The 19,871-nt window shown below is 39.2% G+C and overlaps 1 protein-coding gene across 1 annotated transcript in view; it reads right to left on the bottom strand.

The window, feature by feature from the left end:
* The window catches only part of LOC117955651 (gamma-aminobutyric acid receptor subunit beta-2), a 58,090-nt gene extending 38,959 nt beyond the window's left edge, over positions 1–19,131 (bottom strand). The window contains exons 1-3 of the mRNA XM_034890269.1: positions 18,824–19,131; positions 18,584–18,675; positions 17,828–17,895 (exon numbers count right to left, since the gene is read on the bottom strand). Coding sequence (XP_034746160.1) covers positions 17,828–17,895; positions 18,584–18,675; positions 18,824–18,906 — 243 coding nt within the window. The 5' untranslated portion in view covers positions 18,907–19,131. The remainder of the gene's footprint in view (positions 1–17,827; positions 17,896–18,583; positions 18,676–18,823) is intronic.
* Positions 19,132–19,871: the final 740 nt, after the last annotated feature.

Raw genomic sequence — 19,871 nt, 5'->3', positions numbered from 1 at the left:
CTAACCTAGAACTTTATCGTCTTGGTTCACAATCACTGTTTTCATAGCATTGTTTTCAGCAACAGTAGAGTTAAATAAATAAAGCTCTGCACACACACTGTATGTTAGCTGTCCAACAAAAAAGGCCGAAAGGTAAAGGTTGCAAGCTGGTGAAAATATGGATCATGTAGCTGCTAAAGAACCAGATATTTCATGCAAGAAATTGACATTCACAGGGTGGCCAGAAAGAAGACTCCACTTGAATGCTAATGTTGCTGAGTGTCTGCTGGATATGTAAATAACAACTGTTGCAAACAATTATTGCAAGTGAAATACTGTAGTAAAAAAAAAGATTAAGGATGGGAAACATTTGTGGTCATGATAAAATCTAAACACCCTAACCTCCCTCCCTATGTTGTTTTGCAATTCTGTAACAATGCCATTTTATTTCCGCTTTTCTTCCTGTCAGACAGAGATGAAAATGTACATGGTCGTTATATGTCCTTCTCAATTAAACATAGGTCATATTAGGCCATTTGAACAATCAACTGACGTGGTGGTTTTCCATGGGAGGTAGTCTTTTGATTAAGTAGAAATTAAAAAGACAAAAAGAATTACAAGGTGGATGAAGGTGGCGGAGAAGTAGCAATAAAGTGAGGGACAGACGGTGAAAAGTGTGATTATGAAGATTTAGAAAAGTTGGAGAGCGAGGGGGTGCAATGGGAGGAGGATGAGGGTGGAGAAAAGAGACAGGGATCAGAATGAGCATGATTCAATAGTGAGCAGAGTTTATATCTCTCTTTTTCCCACAATCCTTGAAGCCAGTTTTCCATATGAATGGTGTGGAATGGTGGGGTGAGTTTGCTGGAATGGATGGGGGGGGGAGTTGGATTGTAGAGGGGGGGTAAATGAAAGGCACTGGAAAGCTCAGTAGATCAGTGATGAAAATTGCATTTATTCTCCCAGCCCTCCACTTCAAGTCTCTGATTTTAGCACCAGCAGTGACCTCCCTCTGCTACTTTCTCTCCCCCATCTTTTTTCCCTTTCCTCATCTGTCCTATCCATTCCCCTTTTCCCTTCATCCATGTTATTAATCTCCCATTTCCCCTCATTCCTTGACATGAATCTCCTTCAATCTACATCTCCCTATAGCTCCCCCCTCTCTTGTATATTCCCTGTTGCATCTATTTGCATGCAGTAGAAAAAAGTGGGAATACAATGGTGGTGAGTGTGAATGGCTTAGATCATTACCACTAAACAGACACAGCCGAGGGAGCCGTCTAGAGAAAAAAACAGGTGTTGGATCAGCCTCCGAGGTGCTTTATGGGTTCTGAAGGGCCTCAAACAGGATTCAGATTTGAATATCTCTTCCTCAAAGCTTGCTTAAATTAACCTTGGAAGTGTAAATTGGCATATTTTGCATTCAGGTAAAAGGTTGCTAAATCAATGCGTTTTTTGGCAAAAAAAGCATTGACTGGATATTGTACAATATTGACAAACCTTTGTCATTGTCATGTACCTGTTTTGTAAAGAGGTATATGTGGCTTTAAATAAAGAGAGTGGCGGTGAATCCTAAAGCAGCCTACCTCTGAATCCTCCTCTACCTCTATCCTCTCTGTGTCTATCTTCCTATCTCCTGCCCTTTCTTTGAAATACCTTTAGTGGGACGGAAATGTGATCCCTCCACCACTCAGCCATATGTCCATACAGCACTCTATCATCCGCCTACTTCAGTTCTTCCAAAAAGCCCTCCAACAACAAGTGGCTTTCAATTTCCTGTCTCACACAGTCCTTATGCCGTCAGCGACAGGGTATGAGGAACCTGGCATAGGGCACAGCATTTCCAAAGAGGCCTAATAATAAACATGCCTATCCCCACAGAGCTGAGTGACATATATTCCACAGTCTCTGGAGATCTGCGTACGGAGTCCTTCGGATTCAGCTCTGTATCTGGAACAGCTTGTGCACTGCATGTAGAAAATCTGCAACAGGAAAGCACACAGGGGGTGCTGCAGGGGTTTCATTTGGTTCCAGAAGAAATAATGTTGATATATTGTAATCCAGCAGTCAGACTGACAACAAAAACCTAAAAATATATCCAAACAGATATAACAAGAAAATATCTTTAACAAAAATACTATGACAGATATGTTTGAATTTGCATAGTAACATTACCCTGACCAATTCTCCTTGTACACCTTTTTTTCCACCATTCTCCTACCCTTAAGACCATTTCCTCAGTTTATGGCATGTCAGAAAACAGATGACTGATTTAATAATGCCCAGACTCTTGTTTGTTTACTTGTACTTTGTCTAACCTCCCTTTTCATCACACTGCTCCTCTCTCTATTTCTCTTTCTTTCAGTGTCTCCAATACTCTTTCATCATTTACCCTGGCCCGAACATAGCTTTCAAGAGAGCTTACTGCTGAAGGTGAATCAAATTTAGAGAACCCTTCTTTCCACAGAGCTCTCCCAAAGCACAGGTGCACATCTTTGCCAGTTGGCAGTCGTATGGCTTAACTGACTACATAGAATTTATTAGAGTCAGTTGCAGCATGTGCAGGCCCTATTGTGTCCCTCGAGAGGAATAGAGTGGAGTGGCAATTTGGAAAGGGGGGGTGGTTGGTGGTGGTGATGGCGGGGGTTGATGGGGAAGAGAAGAGAGGGCAGAACAGGACAGTGATGGTGATTTCATTGTCAGCTGTCATTTACACTAGACAGAATGTTAGAAATACAATTTTGACAAATTTATTTTGCTGCTAAAGCTTTAGGCAGCTGTCCTTTGACTACCCCTCATACACAATTCTGGAAAATTCACTAATCCACTAGAGGAGTCCTACATCTCATGCATTATGGAGGTGTGGTGAACTAAAAAGAAGAAACTGATTGCTATTCAAACAGAGTACCAAGAAGCACACATTGTCAACAATGAGATAATGCAATGTATGGACATCTGTGGATCGATGGCGCATTTAGCACCTGAGTGAGTACAAACACTTATCAACCTTTAATACAACAAATCCAGTTTATGCATGTGTGTCTCTGAGTGTATGTCTTTTTTGTTTGTCCATGTACAAAGTTATGTAAATCCAGATTTGACGGCCTGTATACAGTACCTCCTTGAGCAAGGACACCCATGAAGAAGCAATATCTCCTCACAGTTGGACTGACCTACAAGAGACGCAGGGGTGCTTTAGGAGGTTGTCAGCTTGTGTGTGTGTGTGTGTGTGTTTGTGTGTGTGTTTTGTGAGACCTAGAAAGTGAAGGCCTTTTTGAGGGGGAAAGAATTGGTTTTAAGATTAGGTTAGATTTAGGTTCAAAAGGCTGTGTTTATGTGTGTGTGTTTATGTGTGTGTGTGTGTGTGTGTGTGGCTATGACATACAAGGAAAACACAGATATGGTATTCTAGAAAGTATTTTAATCCATCCTTACAATACTACCTACCAAAAGACCACAAAACAATAGTGTGTGGCACTTAATATGCTTGCCATCTACAAATTCAACGGCTTTCATTAAAAAATGTATGGTGGCTGAGGTGGCCATAGGAGCCATGTGTGTCAGAGGGTGAGCACAGCGGGGGGTTGTGGTCTCCTCATCTTACCCTAACTGACCTCTTTAACTGGTGACAGAGATCAAGATTATGGGCTTGTTTTTTCATTTCATTGCCATTTGCAACTCTATAATCCCAATTTTACTCACAGTACTTTCCCAAGAAGTCATTCTCAAAATCGTGATTCAAGATTAATATTGATCAAAAAGAGGGCAGGCTAAATTTAGTTTAGAAAATGTATACTCCATGTTTAATATGTATGTGTATATATATAAAAAATATTATACATAAGAGGAAGAGAGGTAAAATATAAAAGTCCACTATGTCCTCCTGCCTGTTCCTTGTGAGCTCTCCTACTACTTACACAGCAACAAAACAATACTACAATGCCGCAGCATTTTGCCTAAGTGCGTATATGTAATACACACTTAGGCAAAATGTTGCCTAAGTGTATGTATATACATGTAAGTATGTAATACACACTTAGGCAATCTTTAGAGCATCAGTGAACAGAATACAACTACAAACACAAATACAAAAGGATGGACATACATTTCTTGTAGACAATCTCAATGAGTGGGAGCTGCACAAGTGGGAGAAATTATAGTATCCATAAGGAAAGCATTTCAAAACACAGCCTGGCTAACCTCTCATCCAGGTTTTCTTTTATCTCTATCTTTTCCTTCCCACATCTCTCACAGCTGACAACGTAAGGCTGAAAAGTCTTCTTTTTGAGCTAGAAACCATTTCAGGCTTCATCTTTAGCATTTGTAAAACCTTTAAAAGCTTAATGAACAAACGTAAAACATGCTCTTCACTTCATATCCCCAACTGTACCTCTTCCCTAAATCAAAAGACAGACAGAACTACAAAGAAAACTGTAATATATTTCTGTTATTACTCTGTAAGAAATGGACATTTCACATTGAACTCAATTTGTGCTGTTAAATCATCAGTATATAACATATAAGTGAACTCAAACCAAGAGCAACTGCTGCAGTATCCCTCTTGACATTATCCTATTATCAGCTCACAGTGTCATGTTCAGCTGCTGAGAAAACCAATCCACACCCGCCGCCTCTCTTGTTTGTCCATTATCAACTTCTTGTATTTTGACAAGCTGTGATAAAGCAGAATCTAGTGTTGTGCTCCATTGACAACTACTTTCCACGCACTGTGAAATAGTGTGATAGTGCCAGACATGAGCCAAACCACAGTGACCCATAAGACCAATTGTAAGACTTTGATGACAATACACCACAGCAGAACCATGTGAGTAAATATATTTATCCGCTTTTAAGAAGCACAGACATCATTATATGTAACTCAAAAATACAATGACCTTTTAAAACGCACCATTTTCTCTTGTTTTGGCATTTTATCCACACTGGCATTCTCAAATGCCCCAAAATCCAACTTTTTTTTACAAATGCTATACAGTGTGGATACCGAAAAACTGCTGACCACATGCAAATAGGGAAACCGGAAATTCAAATGTAGTATTACATGGCATGTACTTCTACACAGATGCATATCTAGCCTTTTAAACAAAACAGGTGTTGTCATTAACTAATGTTTATGCTGTTGGGGACTGCATGTGTATCCAACAGTAACACGTACATACCAAACAGTAACTTGATAAAGACTCTGTCCAGCTGACAAGATATTATAATTAGCCTGTGTGAACAGAAACAGAAAGATATGTCAAGGACACACCTTTGTTATGCAATCAGCTATTGAAACAAGAAATATGTAATTACAGAAAGAGTTGACTGTAGCCAAGTACTTCTCCCAGCTAAGACCAAATGTATGTACTACTCCTTATGAGAGTAGAATTACAACCTACTGCAGGAAAAAACAAACAACCAAAAGTGAAAAAAGGAGGTTTAGATGTATTTTTTTATACTCAGACATTCCCTCCAACTTTGTTGTGCAGTGCAGGGTAAAGTTGCTATTTACACCTTCCAACCCTATATTAAAGCCTGACACTGGATGACTTGACGGCAGACAGTAAAATGATAAACTGAAGTTAGGAACTCTCTTGAAAGGGCCTGGGAAATGACAAAGGCTTCACAGATTTACTTTACTTATTTCTTTTCTCAAGACACAAACTATACATCATTTGTGCCTCCTCCCATAACATGCATAACATCTATCCTTTATTTTTGATTATACAACGGGTCCCCATAAGCTATTGTGGCAAGTTGCTGTGTCAATAGCTTTCTCATTCATTATAATGAGTTAATTCTTTATTTTAATCTGGGCCTTATTCTATGACAACCTCCAGTTTTTGATGAACAAATATGTAATATGGCCGAATTTTGTAAATTGCTGGACCACTAACAGTTAAACAGCCTACATTGTGTCTCAGGCCAGACTATTTTTCTCTTTTTGGAGTAAATCTCAAAACAAAATTGGGATAGAAATGTTTGTGAAATACCTGTTAACAGGAGAAACTAATATTTTTTCTGCAAAACACCACTATGCTAGACCTTGGGGTTGAGACATTGTTTTGCTGTATCACAACAAACATTAAACCACATACAGACAGCACGCACACTTACACACTTAAAGCACGTAGCCATGATACCGACCTCTGTTAGATCACTGCGAGTGGATGAGCCAGAATGAAGCAATTTCACTCTGCTCACACTTTATGAGATATCATACTGAGTGTGTCAGTCTGAACATGTTACCTTGATTAACAATCTAAAAATAGGTCCCACACAATGATGAGTGTTATCCTCCCAACACAACACACAGCAGTTGCTTACACCCTCAAGGCAGCTGCAGTGTTTAATGTGCAATTTTTAAATGTGCTGGAAACAATGGGCTTTTGAGGTTTGAAAAACAGATCACTGTAGTTAAACTGATCAATAGTGTTCTATTTATTGCTGAAAATGCTGAAGAGACTTCCGTGTCCTTGACTTTCTTCATTCCGCTGCCCCTGATCCTCACTGATCCCGGTGAACAACATGCCATTTCTATTAAACTAATTAACAGACATGTGGTTCAGCTCGTCTTGTCTCTGTAGGTTTATAAAGCAGATTCATAAAGCCATATGTGCATGTTTTCTGTTAAAGTTGAAAGTCTATGAATATACAGTAGATTTAATTATATATTCACAGTATATATAGAAAGATTACAACAAGTCCCCAAACCCATTCGACCAAATAGATTGTTTGTTCCTACCCTCTAATACAACCCACAGGAACGCTTCCAAAATAAGCGCCACTACAGCACTACTGGGCAGCAGATCAAAATGTCCTCATACCTACACTAAACAAAAATGTTGCAGTTTTGAACATGTGCTTAATATTGTGAAATGTTAGCAGTTTGATTAAGTTTAGATAACATAACTAGGCAACTTAGGTTAAGGAAAAGGTTATGATTTGAGTTATGTGCATAACCACGTACGTGCCTTAGTTAATTCACAACGTAGTGTTACTTATAGTGATAACTTTGGTACGTGAGTTAAAATGAGTCATCAGTGGCCCCTGGGTGAAAGTCCTCTGTTTGTTTCACCGATCCATCCACCTCGATCTGACATGAGCATTACAAGCTGCTTGCACAGATGACCTATGGGGTTGTTTTTTAGGGGAGGACAGTCTCCGTACAAGTGCAATTAAAGTTCAGCAAGTATGACTGGAATTGTTTTCACCACAATGCCTAAATCAAAACTTGGAGCTGGAGGGTGTAAGCAATTGCATATAAACCAACTAGAGCAGTGGGTCAAGTGAACTGAGACATGCCTCCTGAAATTGGTCGGCCATCTGATTAACCCACTTTGATTTGTAACTCTGTCGAATCCCCCTGCAGCAGGGCGCCATCCTTGTTTCATAATCAAACAGGCAAAGAGAACGGATAAGTGAGAGGGAGACCAGAGAGCGAGAGAGAAACAGAGGATTGGGAAAACTTGCAGAAGAGAGTAACATCTGCGTGACACCGGACAGGTGTGGAAATGAATGCCTTGCAATGAGAAAATGGCACAATGGCAGTATGCTGTCAAGTCTGCCCACAAAACAAGATGCTACTGTTTAACAGTTAGACATGCAGCTGCATGTTTGATGGATAAACAGCCAACCCATCATTCACTGTCACAGGCAACAGTGAATCATATGCCTAACTAGTGAGCTTGTTTAACCTGGGGGGATTGATTACATGCCTTCCTTCCCTTGTCATTTCGAGCTGTGTTATTAATTGTGCACTAAACAGTGTACCTAACAGTAATGATTTAAGCAGTACATCTTTCTTGGTTCATAACCATGTCTGTGCATGTGTGTACTGCATCGGTGCATGCCACTTAATTAGATGCTTAGTTAGATGCTGTGCTCAAAATATTTCCAGATTTTAGTTTTATAACAAGACTAAAAAAGCAGTAATATGTTCTGATGATCCTGATTAAACACATAAATAATGACCTCACATAAAACATTATGTTGCCTCAGGGTTCTTAGCAGAGATGGGAAATACTTTGTCACTGTACTCAAGTAGAGTTTTCAGATTTTTTTACTTTACTATTTATTTTTTTGATGACTTTTTACTTTTACTACCAATATTTTAACACGAATATCGGTACTTTCTACTCCTTACATTTTACAAAATTGGCTCATTACTTTAGTTTGTCTATCAGGTGTGATTGTGAGTGCGTGTCGGAGAACAGTGCGGAGACTCGCCTCACACCGCGAGCAGGCATGCATGCCATACGGAGAAAAAAGTTTGAGAAAAAAAAAAGAAACTTGCTGTGCGGAGGATAATCAGTTGAGATCGTGTGCGTCTTTGAGAACTGTAAGACTCATAACTTTTTTTGTCAGTTAATTTAAGGCTGTTGGTGCATAGGTCTACAGTTTAAAAGTTAGCTTGTTTGTGTTCTTCATCTGTTACCTAGGTTGCAACTGGCTGTTGATTTGACATAATGGCGATTGTTGAACGTCCTTGCTCATTAAGATAACATAATTAATAGTGGGTTTATTGTTATTATTTGCTAGCATATATGGTTCCTTTATATTGTGTATGGTAGCCATTACAATGTTGTTTATTTCTTTTAATACCACACAAACACACAGCCATAACAGAACTACCCACGCCCATCTTTACACTGTTGCCTGATTGTAAAAAGCATCAAAAGAGAGATGTTGTCTCCGTTCATATCTCGCTACTCGGTCAGAATCTTATCAACCTGGAGTTAACCAGTCTTGGTCACAATAAAAAAGCCATACATAAGCTATGTTTTAGGCCTATTGGCATACAGCCATTTGAAACATAGGCAATGGCATATAAAGAGCCTTTTTTCCATGTCCACTGTAGTTTCTTTTAACTATAACTTAACTTACTAAGTTAAATCAGTACTTCTACTTATACTGGAGTATTTTTCATCAGTATTATCTGTACTTCTACTTGAGTAGGGAAAGTGAGTACTTTTACCATCTCTGGTTCTTAGTATAATGTAGCTTAATGCAATGAGCTTTAAAAGTTGATGTGCTTGTTTTGCAAAATGAAACTGAGAAAATGCGTTGTATGCATAACTAAGGGGTGAGAATACACCCATATCAAAGCTACATTTGCAGTCATATAATTGGGTATCCTCACATTGTCATTTTGCTTTGTGTTTATACAATTATTTATATTTATATATTTATATATAGGAAAGAACCCACGTGGGTGCTCTGTGGGGCCTGTATTTAGGCAGTGGTGTCTTGAGTGAAATGACAATAACATACTAGCAGGTAATGCTCCCAATGTTACTTAAGTGTGTTAGAATGCTAATTTTCGCTAGTTAGCAATTTACTCAAAGTACAACTATTATTAACAAAAATGTCATTTATTTTGGAGATATTTGATTGTAAACCAAAGATTGTGACCAGATGATGATTCTAGATCAATAAAGTTATTACAATTCATTCTGTGGGTAATATGAACATTTCGAAACAATAAGGACAATAAGAACAATCCAGGGACATAGAAACTTAAGAAAGACAGTGTGGTAAGACACACTATGCTGGATAGAGGACATTTAGTATACTTTAAGAGTATTCAATGAATGAAAAGCCAATGTTTGGGCAACTGCAGAAACCTGTTTTACAGACTACTGATGAGATGTAAAGAGATATCTGCAGTGAGTAAAGAAATAATGGCTGCACACATCTTTGTACGCACAGCTTATGAGATTTTGACCCCATAAAAACCAGAGGTAATCTTGTCATGGAGACAGCTGTTCCATCTACCTCTGCTCCCTCCTCAGCCTCTATTTCCTCCCCACTGTTACCTGTTTTCTAAATTCTTCTAACCTCTTTCTGATGCGCCTTTCCTTATATGCCCGCTAGTTGTTGCTCTTGAGTGTCCCTGGTCCTGCTCGACACCTAACTCAGTCACCTGCTCACCCAGTCACACCTCGTCTGCACGTTCTCCATCACATTTTTAGGGTAGCTCACAGATAGACAGACAGTGCCAGACTGCATCTGTGTCTTGTTGCCTTACTGTTCTGTTTTCCCTGTCTGTACCTGTGTACACATGGCCACCTGCCTGCCTTTTGATTGACTGCCTATTTGTTTGTTATATCTGATTGACTTTTGTCCAACTGTTAGCCTGTCTATTGACCAAGTAAATATTTAATTACCTCCTGTGTTTGTGTAAGGATCACGATTTTGGGACTACTTTAGCATCACGATTCTCCACAAGAAAGAGTGAATGCTAACTTTTTGGTAAATCTGGGCTTATCATTACTTTAGGGAAAATAGGAAGAGGCTATGTTTTTGTTTTATTTATTTCTATTTGACATATTCCAGGAAAAGACCAAACTCAACAATTTCAGTTTTTTCTTTAATATTTTGTGATCTCCCAATACTTTTTCTGTGAGTCTCAGCCCCAAGCTCATTCATTCTTACACTAAGGTATAGTACATTTTTCAAAAGGGGTTTAGACATATTAATATTTATAATTTCAGATGGGCACTGTAGTGTTTAGGAAATGCTATTCAAACCAGAGTAAACAGTGCATGGGGACTTTTTTGAAGCTGCAGTTCAATACTCAATACTGTTGCCCTCATGAGTATCTGCGGCAGCAGGACAGTTTATTGGATATAATCAAAACTGCAGTACTCATGTTCATTGTAATGAAGAAGCATGTCTAGTGGAGTGGCTCATTTGTATTCCGCACTAAGGAATTTGATATACTAATTGAAATAGACTCCTATGTTGTGGCTCCAGAATATTATTATATTTTTATATTATTACAGAAAAGATTACCAGTAGGCTAGTTACAGTCAGTTCAACTGCCTAGTGTTGTTTTGACAAGTAGAATGGCACTCGGAGAGCACAGACTCAACAAGGCCAAGGGTGCATTCACATGCTCTTTGATGGGGCCATTTCCTAAGCTGGGAAGTTGTTGGGTATTCCATGACCTTTAAGTCCCTGGATTTCCGCCAACTGTGGAACGGCTGCGGATTGGCTCTGCTGCGTGTCACCTACCTTTTTATATTTTGGTGACAGCATAAACCAAAGTAAACATATAATTATTTTTTTTTCCGAATTATTCCAAACACATGAATGTAGCACAAATGCCCTGTTGCACAATGTTAATGAAACACATAACCTCTTTGGTGGAGGTGATACCATGTGACATGGGCTTGTTTGTCATCCTCCGTGTAAGAGAGAATGAAGAAAAAAAGTCCTCTTCTTTCCTTCTTTATTTTATCACTCTGATCACCATCATCATCACAGAAACACAGCAACCACCATCGGTTAATTGGTTCTGCTAATGAGTAAGCACCTACCAATATGTCACTTGTGAAAAAACCATCCTCTTTTCAGTGTAAAACCAAGCCACTTTATGTCCATCCTTTAACTAAATTCAATTGGCACAAAGTGTAATCTAAATTGATTATTAAAACTCTATAGGGAGGCACATGTATCTAAACTTACCAGCATTAATAACGCAAGTTGGGGCATGGGTTGTTTCAGCACTCAAATCACACAATTCATCCATTCCTCCTTTGTTTCCTTCAACATCCCTAGTGACTATCCTCTGCACACGCTTGCTGTATTTTCTGTATTGGTTTGTACAGTAATATCCAGGTTCTGTGTTTTTCTCTTTTTTTGCTGAACCTGTTGATAAATGCAGCATCAAAGCCCAAAAAAGTAGCGGACTAAAATAGACAGTCCGTAAAATAAATGTTACCAACAAATAAAAAAAAACTACAGTCACCTAGATTATTAGTATCAGACCGGATATTTGTTCTGCTGACCCCCAGGGCAGCTGGAAGATGCTGCATTGGTCATATCTGTGCATTAGGCAGTGAAGACTTTGAGGGAATGGACTACATAGAAAGCATTTGATTAATTTACAATTAAGACGAAAAGTCACGTTATTTCCCTAACCTACCAAATATACTAACTCATGGTGGCTATCACCATACAATTAAATTAAATATAAAGCTGTATAATAAACATGTTTTTATCTCAAGGTCCAAGGTATCTTTACAATCCCCAGAGGAAAATTTGGTTTACAGCCAGTATAATACTGTACATAAACAAACAATAGGTCAAATTACTACCTGTAATGTTAAAGGTGTCACTCATACATGTATAATAAACCCATACAGAATTTTCGCCCTAACATGCACTTTACCTTAGCTAAACAGATACTTTTAGCATATTTCAGCTTATTGCTGTGGTTTTATGGCCCACACTTAACATTTTGGTTCAGTCATACCCCTACCAACTAAGCTTTTTCCAGCATCAGCATGCAGCTGTTTAAGCAGAGAAGCTCTGATAAACCAAGTGGATACCATCTACCCAGCACCAAACCGCAAACTGACACAGTTAGTTACTCACTGGTGAACACAGAGGAGCATTTGGCAGCTAAAGAGACAGATATTTCCCTCAGGTCTTCATGAATTTTAAAACAGGGCTAAAGGAAGTGTAATTATTGGATTTACATTAATTGGGTGGCCAGAAACAGGACTTCAAATGAATGTTGCTTTGTGTCTGTTGGATTTGTAATTTGGCAACTGTTTGCTACCACATTTGCCATATCAACTTTGTTTGGTGATAAGTTGCAATTTCAGGTTGTTCTACTGCCCACAAGTTGCAACAAATGAAAATAAAATCTCCAATAATGCTTAAAGTTTAAATGTTATTTCAACATATGATACATTTAATATTATTCATGCTTTCATCTAGTCAACGCCTCTGAAATTCTGAGATTGGTCTCGTGTAACTGTTTTACTGTGTTCTGTTTTACATCCTAGTGATAGAAAGTCATTGTATTTTATCAAATTGCCACTGCTAAAAGGAAGTACATGGTTAATCAGTCGTATAATTAAAAAAATGGCAAATGTGTTCTTGATGCCTCAATTGTCTTTTGTTGTCAACAACTTTCCACATGCAGTTATTAAAAAAATCAATGAGACCCCTCTTTTAGTGAACTGTACCATGAGCCAACTGCTATCATATTCAAGCTTATTTTTAATGGAAAATTAAAGTTTTAAGTCACACCAGTGCATCATACATCTTAAGCAGGAAAAGAAGATAATCAATACTGATATCATTTGAGCTTGGCTTTCTTCATGCATTATGTTCGCTCCAGCTCACTCCGTTACCACACCAAGTCAAATCCTTGCTGAACCCTAGTTGAGTTTGTCTCTGCTGTCTGTTACGTAATTCAAACAGCTACTTTCCTGGAGGCTATGTCAACATACCAATTTATGAAGTAGCAAAACTGGAGAATAGCAAGAGATTAGGATTTGTGAATATGTTTATGTACATGAAAGACAGAGAGAGAGAGAGAGTGTACATTCACACTAGAGACATACTAAGTGTACAAGTCCATTTCTGTCTATGTGGTAGCGGGCTTAATATAGAGTGTGAATAAGAAAGGTGACACAGCAATAGTCACTCCAAAGGACTACAGTAACAACAACTTTTATTGTAGCAGTTTGGAGTACTGTGATTACCCTTTACAGCCAACTCAAGAATGTGATTGCTGTGAGTAACTGTTGCACATTTCCAAGGCAAACTGTTTCAGTATTCTCATTTTTGTTTGCAGCTTCTATGTGTGATCAACAATAACCAAACCAACCATCTACAGCTCTGTGGATTGCAATGTTATCTTAAACTGTAGTTGCCTACTTAATGCCTCATCACCCAGGATATTATCTGGCGACCAAGGTCAATTCCTTTTTGCTCATTCACTTGTTAAGATCTTGAGTGTGGAGATCATTTTAATAGTTTGACACTTTGTTTTACAATAGGACAAAAGGTTGGATTGTAGTCATTTCTCCCCACAATTGGGATGCGTTTCACTGTGTGAATCTTCACATATTACCGCAATACTCTCATTAGATACTATGCAACCATCAAGGAGCGGGGGTTTAGAGATCATTTTGAGTACTGACAAAGACTGCTGTGATCAACCCTTGTGCACAATTTGGGTGAAACCTGGCCAGACAAAAGAGACAATAATGTCATTGTATCCTTCAAAACACAACAATAAGTTGCATCCATCATCTTCATATATTTATATCATCCATCTATGGATTTTGTATCATTGACATTATAATGAGCTGATTAAGATGACATCATCACTACCATTGCCATTATAAACTGGGTGTAAAATGTTTAAATCTGTACCATAAGAATCTTTTTAAATCATACGACTAACTATTTTGGCTGATGTCTCATCAATTTATAATTCTGCCCACATCAGTAATAGGTTACTGAAGACTGCTACAAAATAGATCTAGACACAACTACAGATGCAGACTTATTATCATTTTCAATCTCTCAGGTCCGGACCAGGCATTATGCAATAGCAGAGAAGTACTTCTAGAACCTTCCTTTCCTTTTATTATTAAATAGCAAGCAACGATCTTTTTTTTCTTGAAGCCAACAACCTTTATAATGTAGCCATTTGTATGATATATAGTATAGGCCAATTTTTCAGTATGATCTTGATGCAGTTAATGCAGACATCCCATCAGAGACATATTCTGATGAGATGTTGAAATTACTGGGCACAGAAATGGCAGGCTCTGAATTCCAGTCCAACACTCAATAAGCTCCTTTTGACCTTTATGTGCATTAATAATGGTATTTTTGCCTTTTGGAGGAGGAGAAGAACTTTAGTTCATCCTCAGACATGAGTATTTCTTCCCCTGTGAAAGCTGTTGGCTTAGGATTGAAGTGCTCAGGAGCTCAACCAAGAGCAAATATTGAGACTTAAATGCCAGTGGAAGAAAGAGTGCAAAGGAGAATTGCTTGGAGGAAGGACAAATAAAGAAACCAACCAACTCCTCCATATGCCTACTGTACCTGTTTTCCGTTATTCCTTTGACCAGTGCATGAATCAAGGCGCGCCAAGCCACTTGCCTTGGGTTGAATGTCTAACATGACATTGGTATTCAGTGTGTGCCCCTTTCCGTACGTCCACCTCTAAGTCATGCAGAATGAACTCTCAGCAGCACTAGGTACATGACCTTCTCTCCAACACCAGCACCGCTTCTGGCTCTCCAATTGTTAATGTAAGAGCTTTTTCTCCTATCTATCTTTGTCTCTCTCCCACTGTCACACACATACAGAGGTGAACATTTTGACTCTTAGCTCTTGCACAAGCATATCCTAACCCTTTTTTCCCTCAAAGGCTTGACACTTTGGCCCTGACACCCAGGAACAAGTGACCTTTCATGGATATATAATGAACACCAGCCACAGCCTCCTCATTCCATGTCCGGCTCTGGGCCTAAGTGACATGTAATGCAGTTTTCTACATAGTATATGACTCAGTAAAGCCAGCTGTTGGTGAACAGTTTTACTCGTACAACATCTAAACAGTCATCGGTTGCTAACATGTTCTAAAGGCTTGTCTGTAACTAAGAAAAGGTACAATGGGTGTATGGGATCATCAGAATTGCTTACACAACAAGTTACTGGAGAGGACTTCATGTCCTCTGGGCCACTCACACTTGAAGGCTTACTTAGTTTGGTGACTCATCTAAAGTGAACTAAAGGCCTGTGTTGTTTCTAAATGGGGCTCTGCTCTGTGACATTGGTAAGACATTGCTATATCCTTATTGTAATGGCTTCTCTAGAGAAAATATATACACATTCATGTCTCTGCTTTTAATGCAAGGCCTTCAACAAAGAGCAGTAGTGGCTTATATAAGAACATGTTTTTACTAAGCATAGGTCTCCCACTCTGCCATAATGGCTAATAGGACACTGTTGGATACATCCCTCAGTGACATCTCTCCATTATCCTCAACCCTGTTTCTTATTTGCTCTCTAAAGAAAAGACACAGGGTGGCTCCATCCCCACACCAAAATAAGTGGCAGACAGAAAGCCAGATGGGGGAGAGGAAATGGAAGAAAGGAAAGTGCTTCTACACCAGCTGCTATCCTGAAAAGTGGTTACATTTATAGGAAGGGGAGCAGATCAAAGATGCCGAAACCATTACACACACATGTGGCCTCTTCTTTTCATGAGACTCCACTGGTCAGGTGGTAATGACTCCCCTTTCACATTAGAGGGTGTTTAGTGGGCAAGAGCTGACAAAGGAATAGTATTGTCAAAGAAGCTGTGCGGCACTGACTTTGTGTGTTTGGATACAAATTGGGATTTCTATTATTTGGCCATGTGCGTGGGTGTGTGTGGCTATATGCCCCGGCCCTGATGTACTTCTGGTTAGGATTAATGCAGCTGGATATACTCTAATTTTTTTCCAGAGAGTTGTAGCCCAAAGGGGGTGATAGCTGACGAAATAATAAACAAAGCATAAAAACCTTTGGAGTGTCCTTTTGGCTTAGTCGTAAGACATGTACTACTGTATAGGATTATATTTTGTCACTACGTGGTGCTACAAATTTTGCTTGTGACCTTTTGTCTTTTAGATTTAATTTTCTGTTCCGTGGCATTCTAAAAGATCCAATACCCCAAATATCTACATTTATTGTTATAATATTATGTGTTGCCTATACACAATTGTGTGGTAGTTTACCATAGCAACATCACTACCTTCCTTTCTGCTTAGAAAAGCTATACATACATTGGATGAATTGTATCATATGCACTAGGTGATTAGGATGTAGATACACATAACATCTTAAGTATTTCATTCCTGGATATGTATCCAATTCCCACACTTACAATAGTCATACTGTACTTGCAAGCATTCTTTCACATGGACACACAAATGCACAAACACAATTTATGGCAGATTTCAAGCTCTTGCATCGGTTAGAGAGGGAAAACATGCCTTTAATTATGGATTTAAGGCCACTGTGGAGGGCTCTGTAGACCTGCATTGTGTAAGTGTGTGCTTGTGTGTGTGTGTGTGTGTGTGTGGGTGTGTGTGCATGTATGTGCCTAAGGTTGTGCAGGTCTTCTGGGTAAATACATACAAAAACATCTCATCTCCACACATCAACATAGTCTACAGGAGCGAAAGATAACAACATGAGCAACAGCCTTTGGGTGCTGCTGCCAAAAATATTCCAGTGTGTAACCATTTCGCGTGATCACAGCATGACTCATATCCCAGTTAGCAACACCAAACCAACTTCAACAGCAGGCGGCAACTATGTGAAAGGTAAGAGAAATTGTAAATAAACAGATGTCAACCACAGAAAAAACTGTTACAAAAAATTACAGTAGACGTATTAAAATCGAATGCATATAGCAATGAGTAGGAGTTGTTGCTCACCTTGTCAACTGTATCAGTGTCCCAAGTGACCTTTCATGATGATAAAACACAGCCTTGAGTTTCTTGTTAACTGAGGTGCAGTTCTAATATTTCATCACTAGGAGGTGCACTTGTATGAAGCAAAACTCAATAATCTCCACTTCCCATATCCACAGCTCTCAAGTTCTTTCACTGTCACTATTTCTAGTTAAGCAGTATACACCAGCCACAACAGACAATCTAAACATTTGTCATGAAGCAAAATGTATGTCAGTGTGAAAAAATACCTGTGATGAGACTTGGGCTAATACTATAACGTTGTCTATAAGAAAGCGCATTTCCCGAAATCATTGATTTTGTGAAATAAGTGATGCTTGTCTTTGTGCCTGTTCAACAAATTAAGCAGGAATTACCTTATGAGACTGGAAACTACATCTATTGTCAGTCAATTTCAAAATCGCCAGAGAGGTTAAAAATACACATTTACACAGAACTTCATTAGGAGGGGGGTACCCCAGGTGGTTTGGGAGGGTATCCCCCTCGTAGGTTTATGCTTAGCAGGGATCATTAGCACCAATGTTCACCCAGTGTCAAAGCTTAGGTGATAATAGCCTACTTACCATGTTGACTTCTGATACCATGTCTATGCTGGCTATGTCTATATTCATTCCCACTCCAACAGGAGGACCTAGAATAGATCAAAACAACGGTAAGCAACACTTACTGTACATCAGGTTCAGCCTGTATGAGTCACTGTCATATTTAAAGAGAAACGTTCAATAATGTACGTGATGAAAACCCAGATTAACACTTGTGAATTTAGCTGTTGCCAGCCGGATAATAGTTTACAGTGTTCATTTTGGATGAGATTAGACGCCCTGAGCTGCGGTAAAAGTGCTGGTAATTCCCCTAAAAGTTGTTGACATGAAATCGCCTAGCCCTATACATGTTTCCGTCGCAGTAAACACCTAAATTGGAACATGAATATATATAAAAAAATAGGCAACATTTGTTTAAAATTCCAACAGACGTGCACTGGGAGTTGACAGACCCTTTTTTCACTGTAGAGGTATTTCATTCAAATTAATGAGCTGGAGTATTTTATCGTCCACATTCATCCTTCAACCATATCACTAATATGTTATCCTATTATGTCGCTACTCTGGGCTTTTTTGACACATCTTGTTCGACTGTTTCATATAACATGTCAGAGACTGTGGAAGACGGCGATATTGAATGTCTCTTTTACTTTCCGAAATTGCAAAGACAATTTTGTTATCGTGGATTAGGCTACGTAGCCATTTCAACACTGTACTATTATATGACTGACAAGGAGCAAACTCGAACATAGTTGGTTATAATACGATTTCATTTACCTCCGAAATCTGGCCTCAATCGTATATCATAACCTTTCAACAGTCTATCCACCGTTTCTTTAACCAAAGACATATTGCTAGGGTCACCGACACTATGGAAGAAAAAAGAGAGAAAGGGTGCATAGCAGATTTAAATAAGAGACAATTTCGGATCATGAAGTGCCCAAGTATTTTCCATGCCGTTTGTAACAGTCAACCTAAGAACAAATGAGTGAGGCATCCTTCGACTCTCTCACTTACCTTTGGGCGCACACCACAGTCACTGCGAGAGGGAGCAACCAGACGCAAAAACACCTCATTCTTCTTATTCTGAACACTGACATACTTATCTTATGTGTATTTTTCTTTTAGTGAAGACAGACGAGGTCCAACTTATTCTTGCCAGTGCAGTAATTCCAATGCCGGGCGCATGCGTATTCCCGACCACAACATCAAGAAGCAGCGCTGCTGGTGATGGTGGTAGTGGCAAATGTAGTACCCAGCCACACTGGAAATTTAAAGGAGAAGCAAAACTGCAAGTTACACAGGGGCACATGGGGGTCTCCCTGGTTTCTAGACGGGAAGGTTAGTGGTTCAAATCCTCGGGGGCGAGGTGGAAAATGTGGGTGGGGTCGTCTCTTTCCGTTCGCTCTTTAGACACGTGTAGACACGCGTCAGCCAACTCGCTAGCTGTCCCTGAGCAAGGCACTTAACCCCACTGCTCCAGCAGAGCTGCCCAGGAGCTCCCAGCTATACATACATATATATATATATATATATATGTATATATACTTTTTAGCGTGAGGCAGTACTAGAGAGAGCATTTAACTTCACTTTATTTATTTTTTAATCAACACGTTTTCAAGCTGACCACCAACCCGAACGCCCACTATATTAAGTGAAATGCATTTGTAAGACATGAGATAACTAAATATTGTGTTGTCTATTAACTTGTTAGAATATGTCGGTTTGTGTCCATTTATGTTGGGTTGATTGCAAAAATACTGAGATTGCTCAGTGAAATCACTTTCCGTGCATTGGTGTGAACTTGCAAGTGAGGCAGATGCCAAACAAGGAAGATGCAACTGTTCTTGTTGCTTGCCGTTTTCTGGGTAGCTTACTGTGAGGAGGGTCCCTGGGGGAAGCTGAGGGAACATAACAGAGTAACCGTTTGCACACTCCTTTCCAAAAAAAGAGAGAAAGGAAAAATCACTCGCCATCAGTTTATGACTCTGTCCATGGTGCTGAATTGTGTGAATTCAGTCGCCACATCTCTCTGACGCTGTCCATTGTGTTTACTGTGCTCCCC

Source organism: Etheostoma cragini, chromosome 13, assembly GCF_013103735.1.
Source record: "Etheostoma cragini isolate CJK2018 chromosome 13, CSU_Ecrag_1.0, whole genome shotgun sequence".
Classification (NCBI taxonomy): Eukaryota; Metazoa; Chordata; class Actinopteri; order Perciformes; family Percidae; genus Etheostoma; species Etheostoma cragini.
This window is presented reverse-complemented; position numbering and strand designations above follow the sequence as displayed.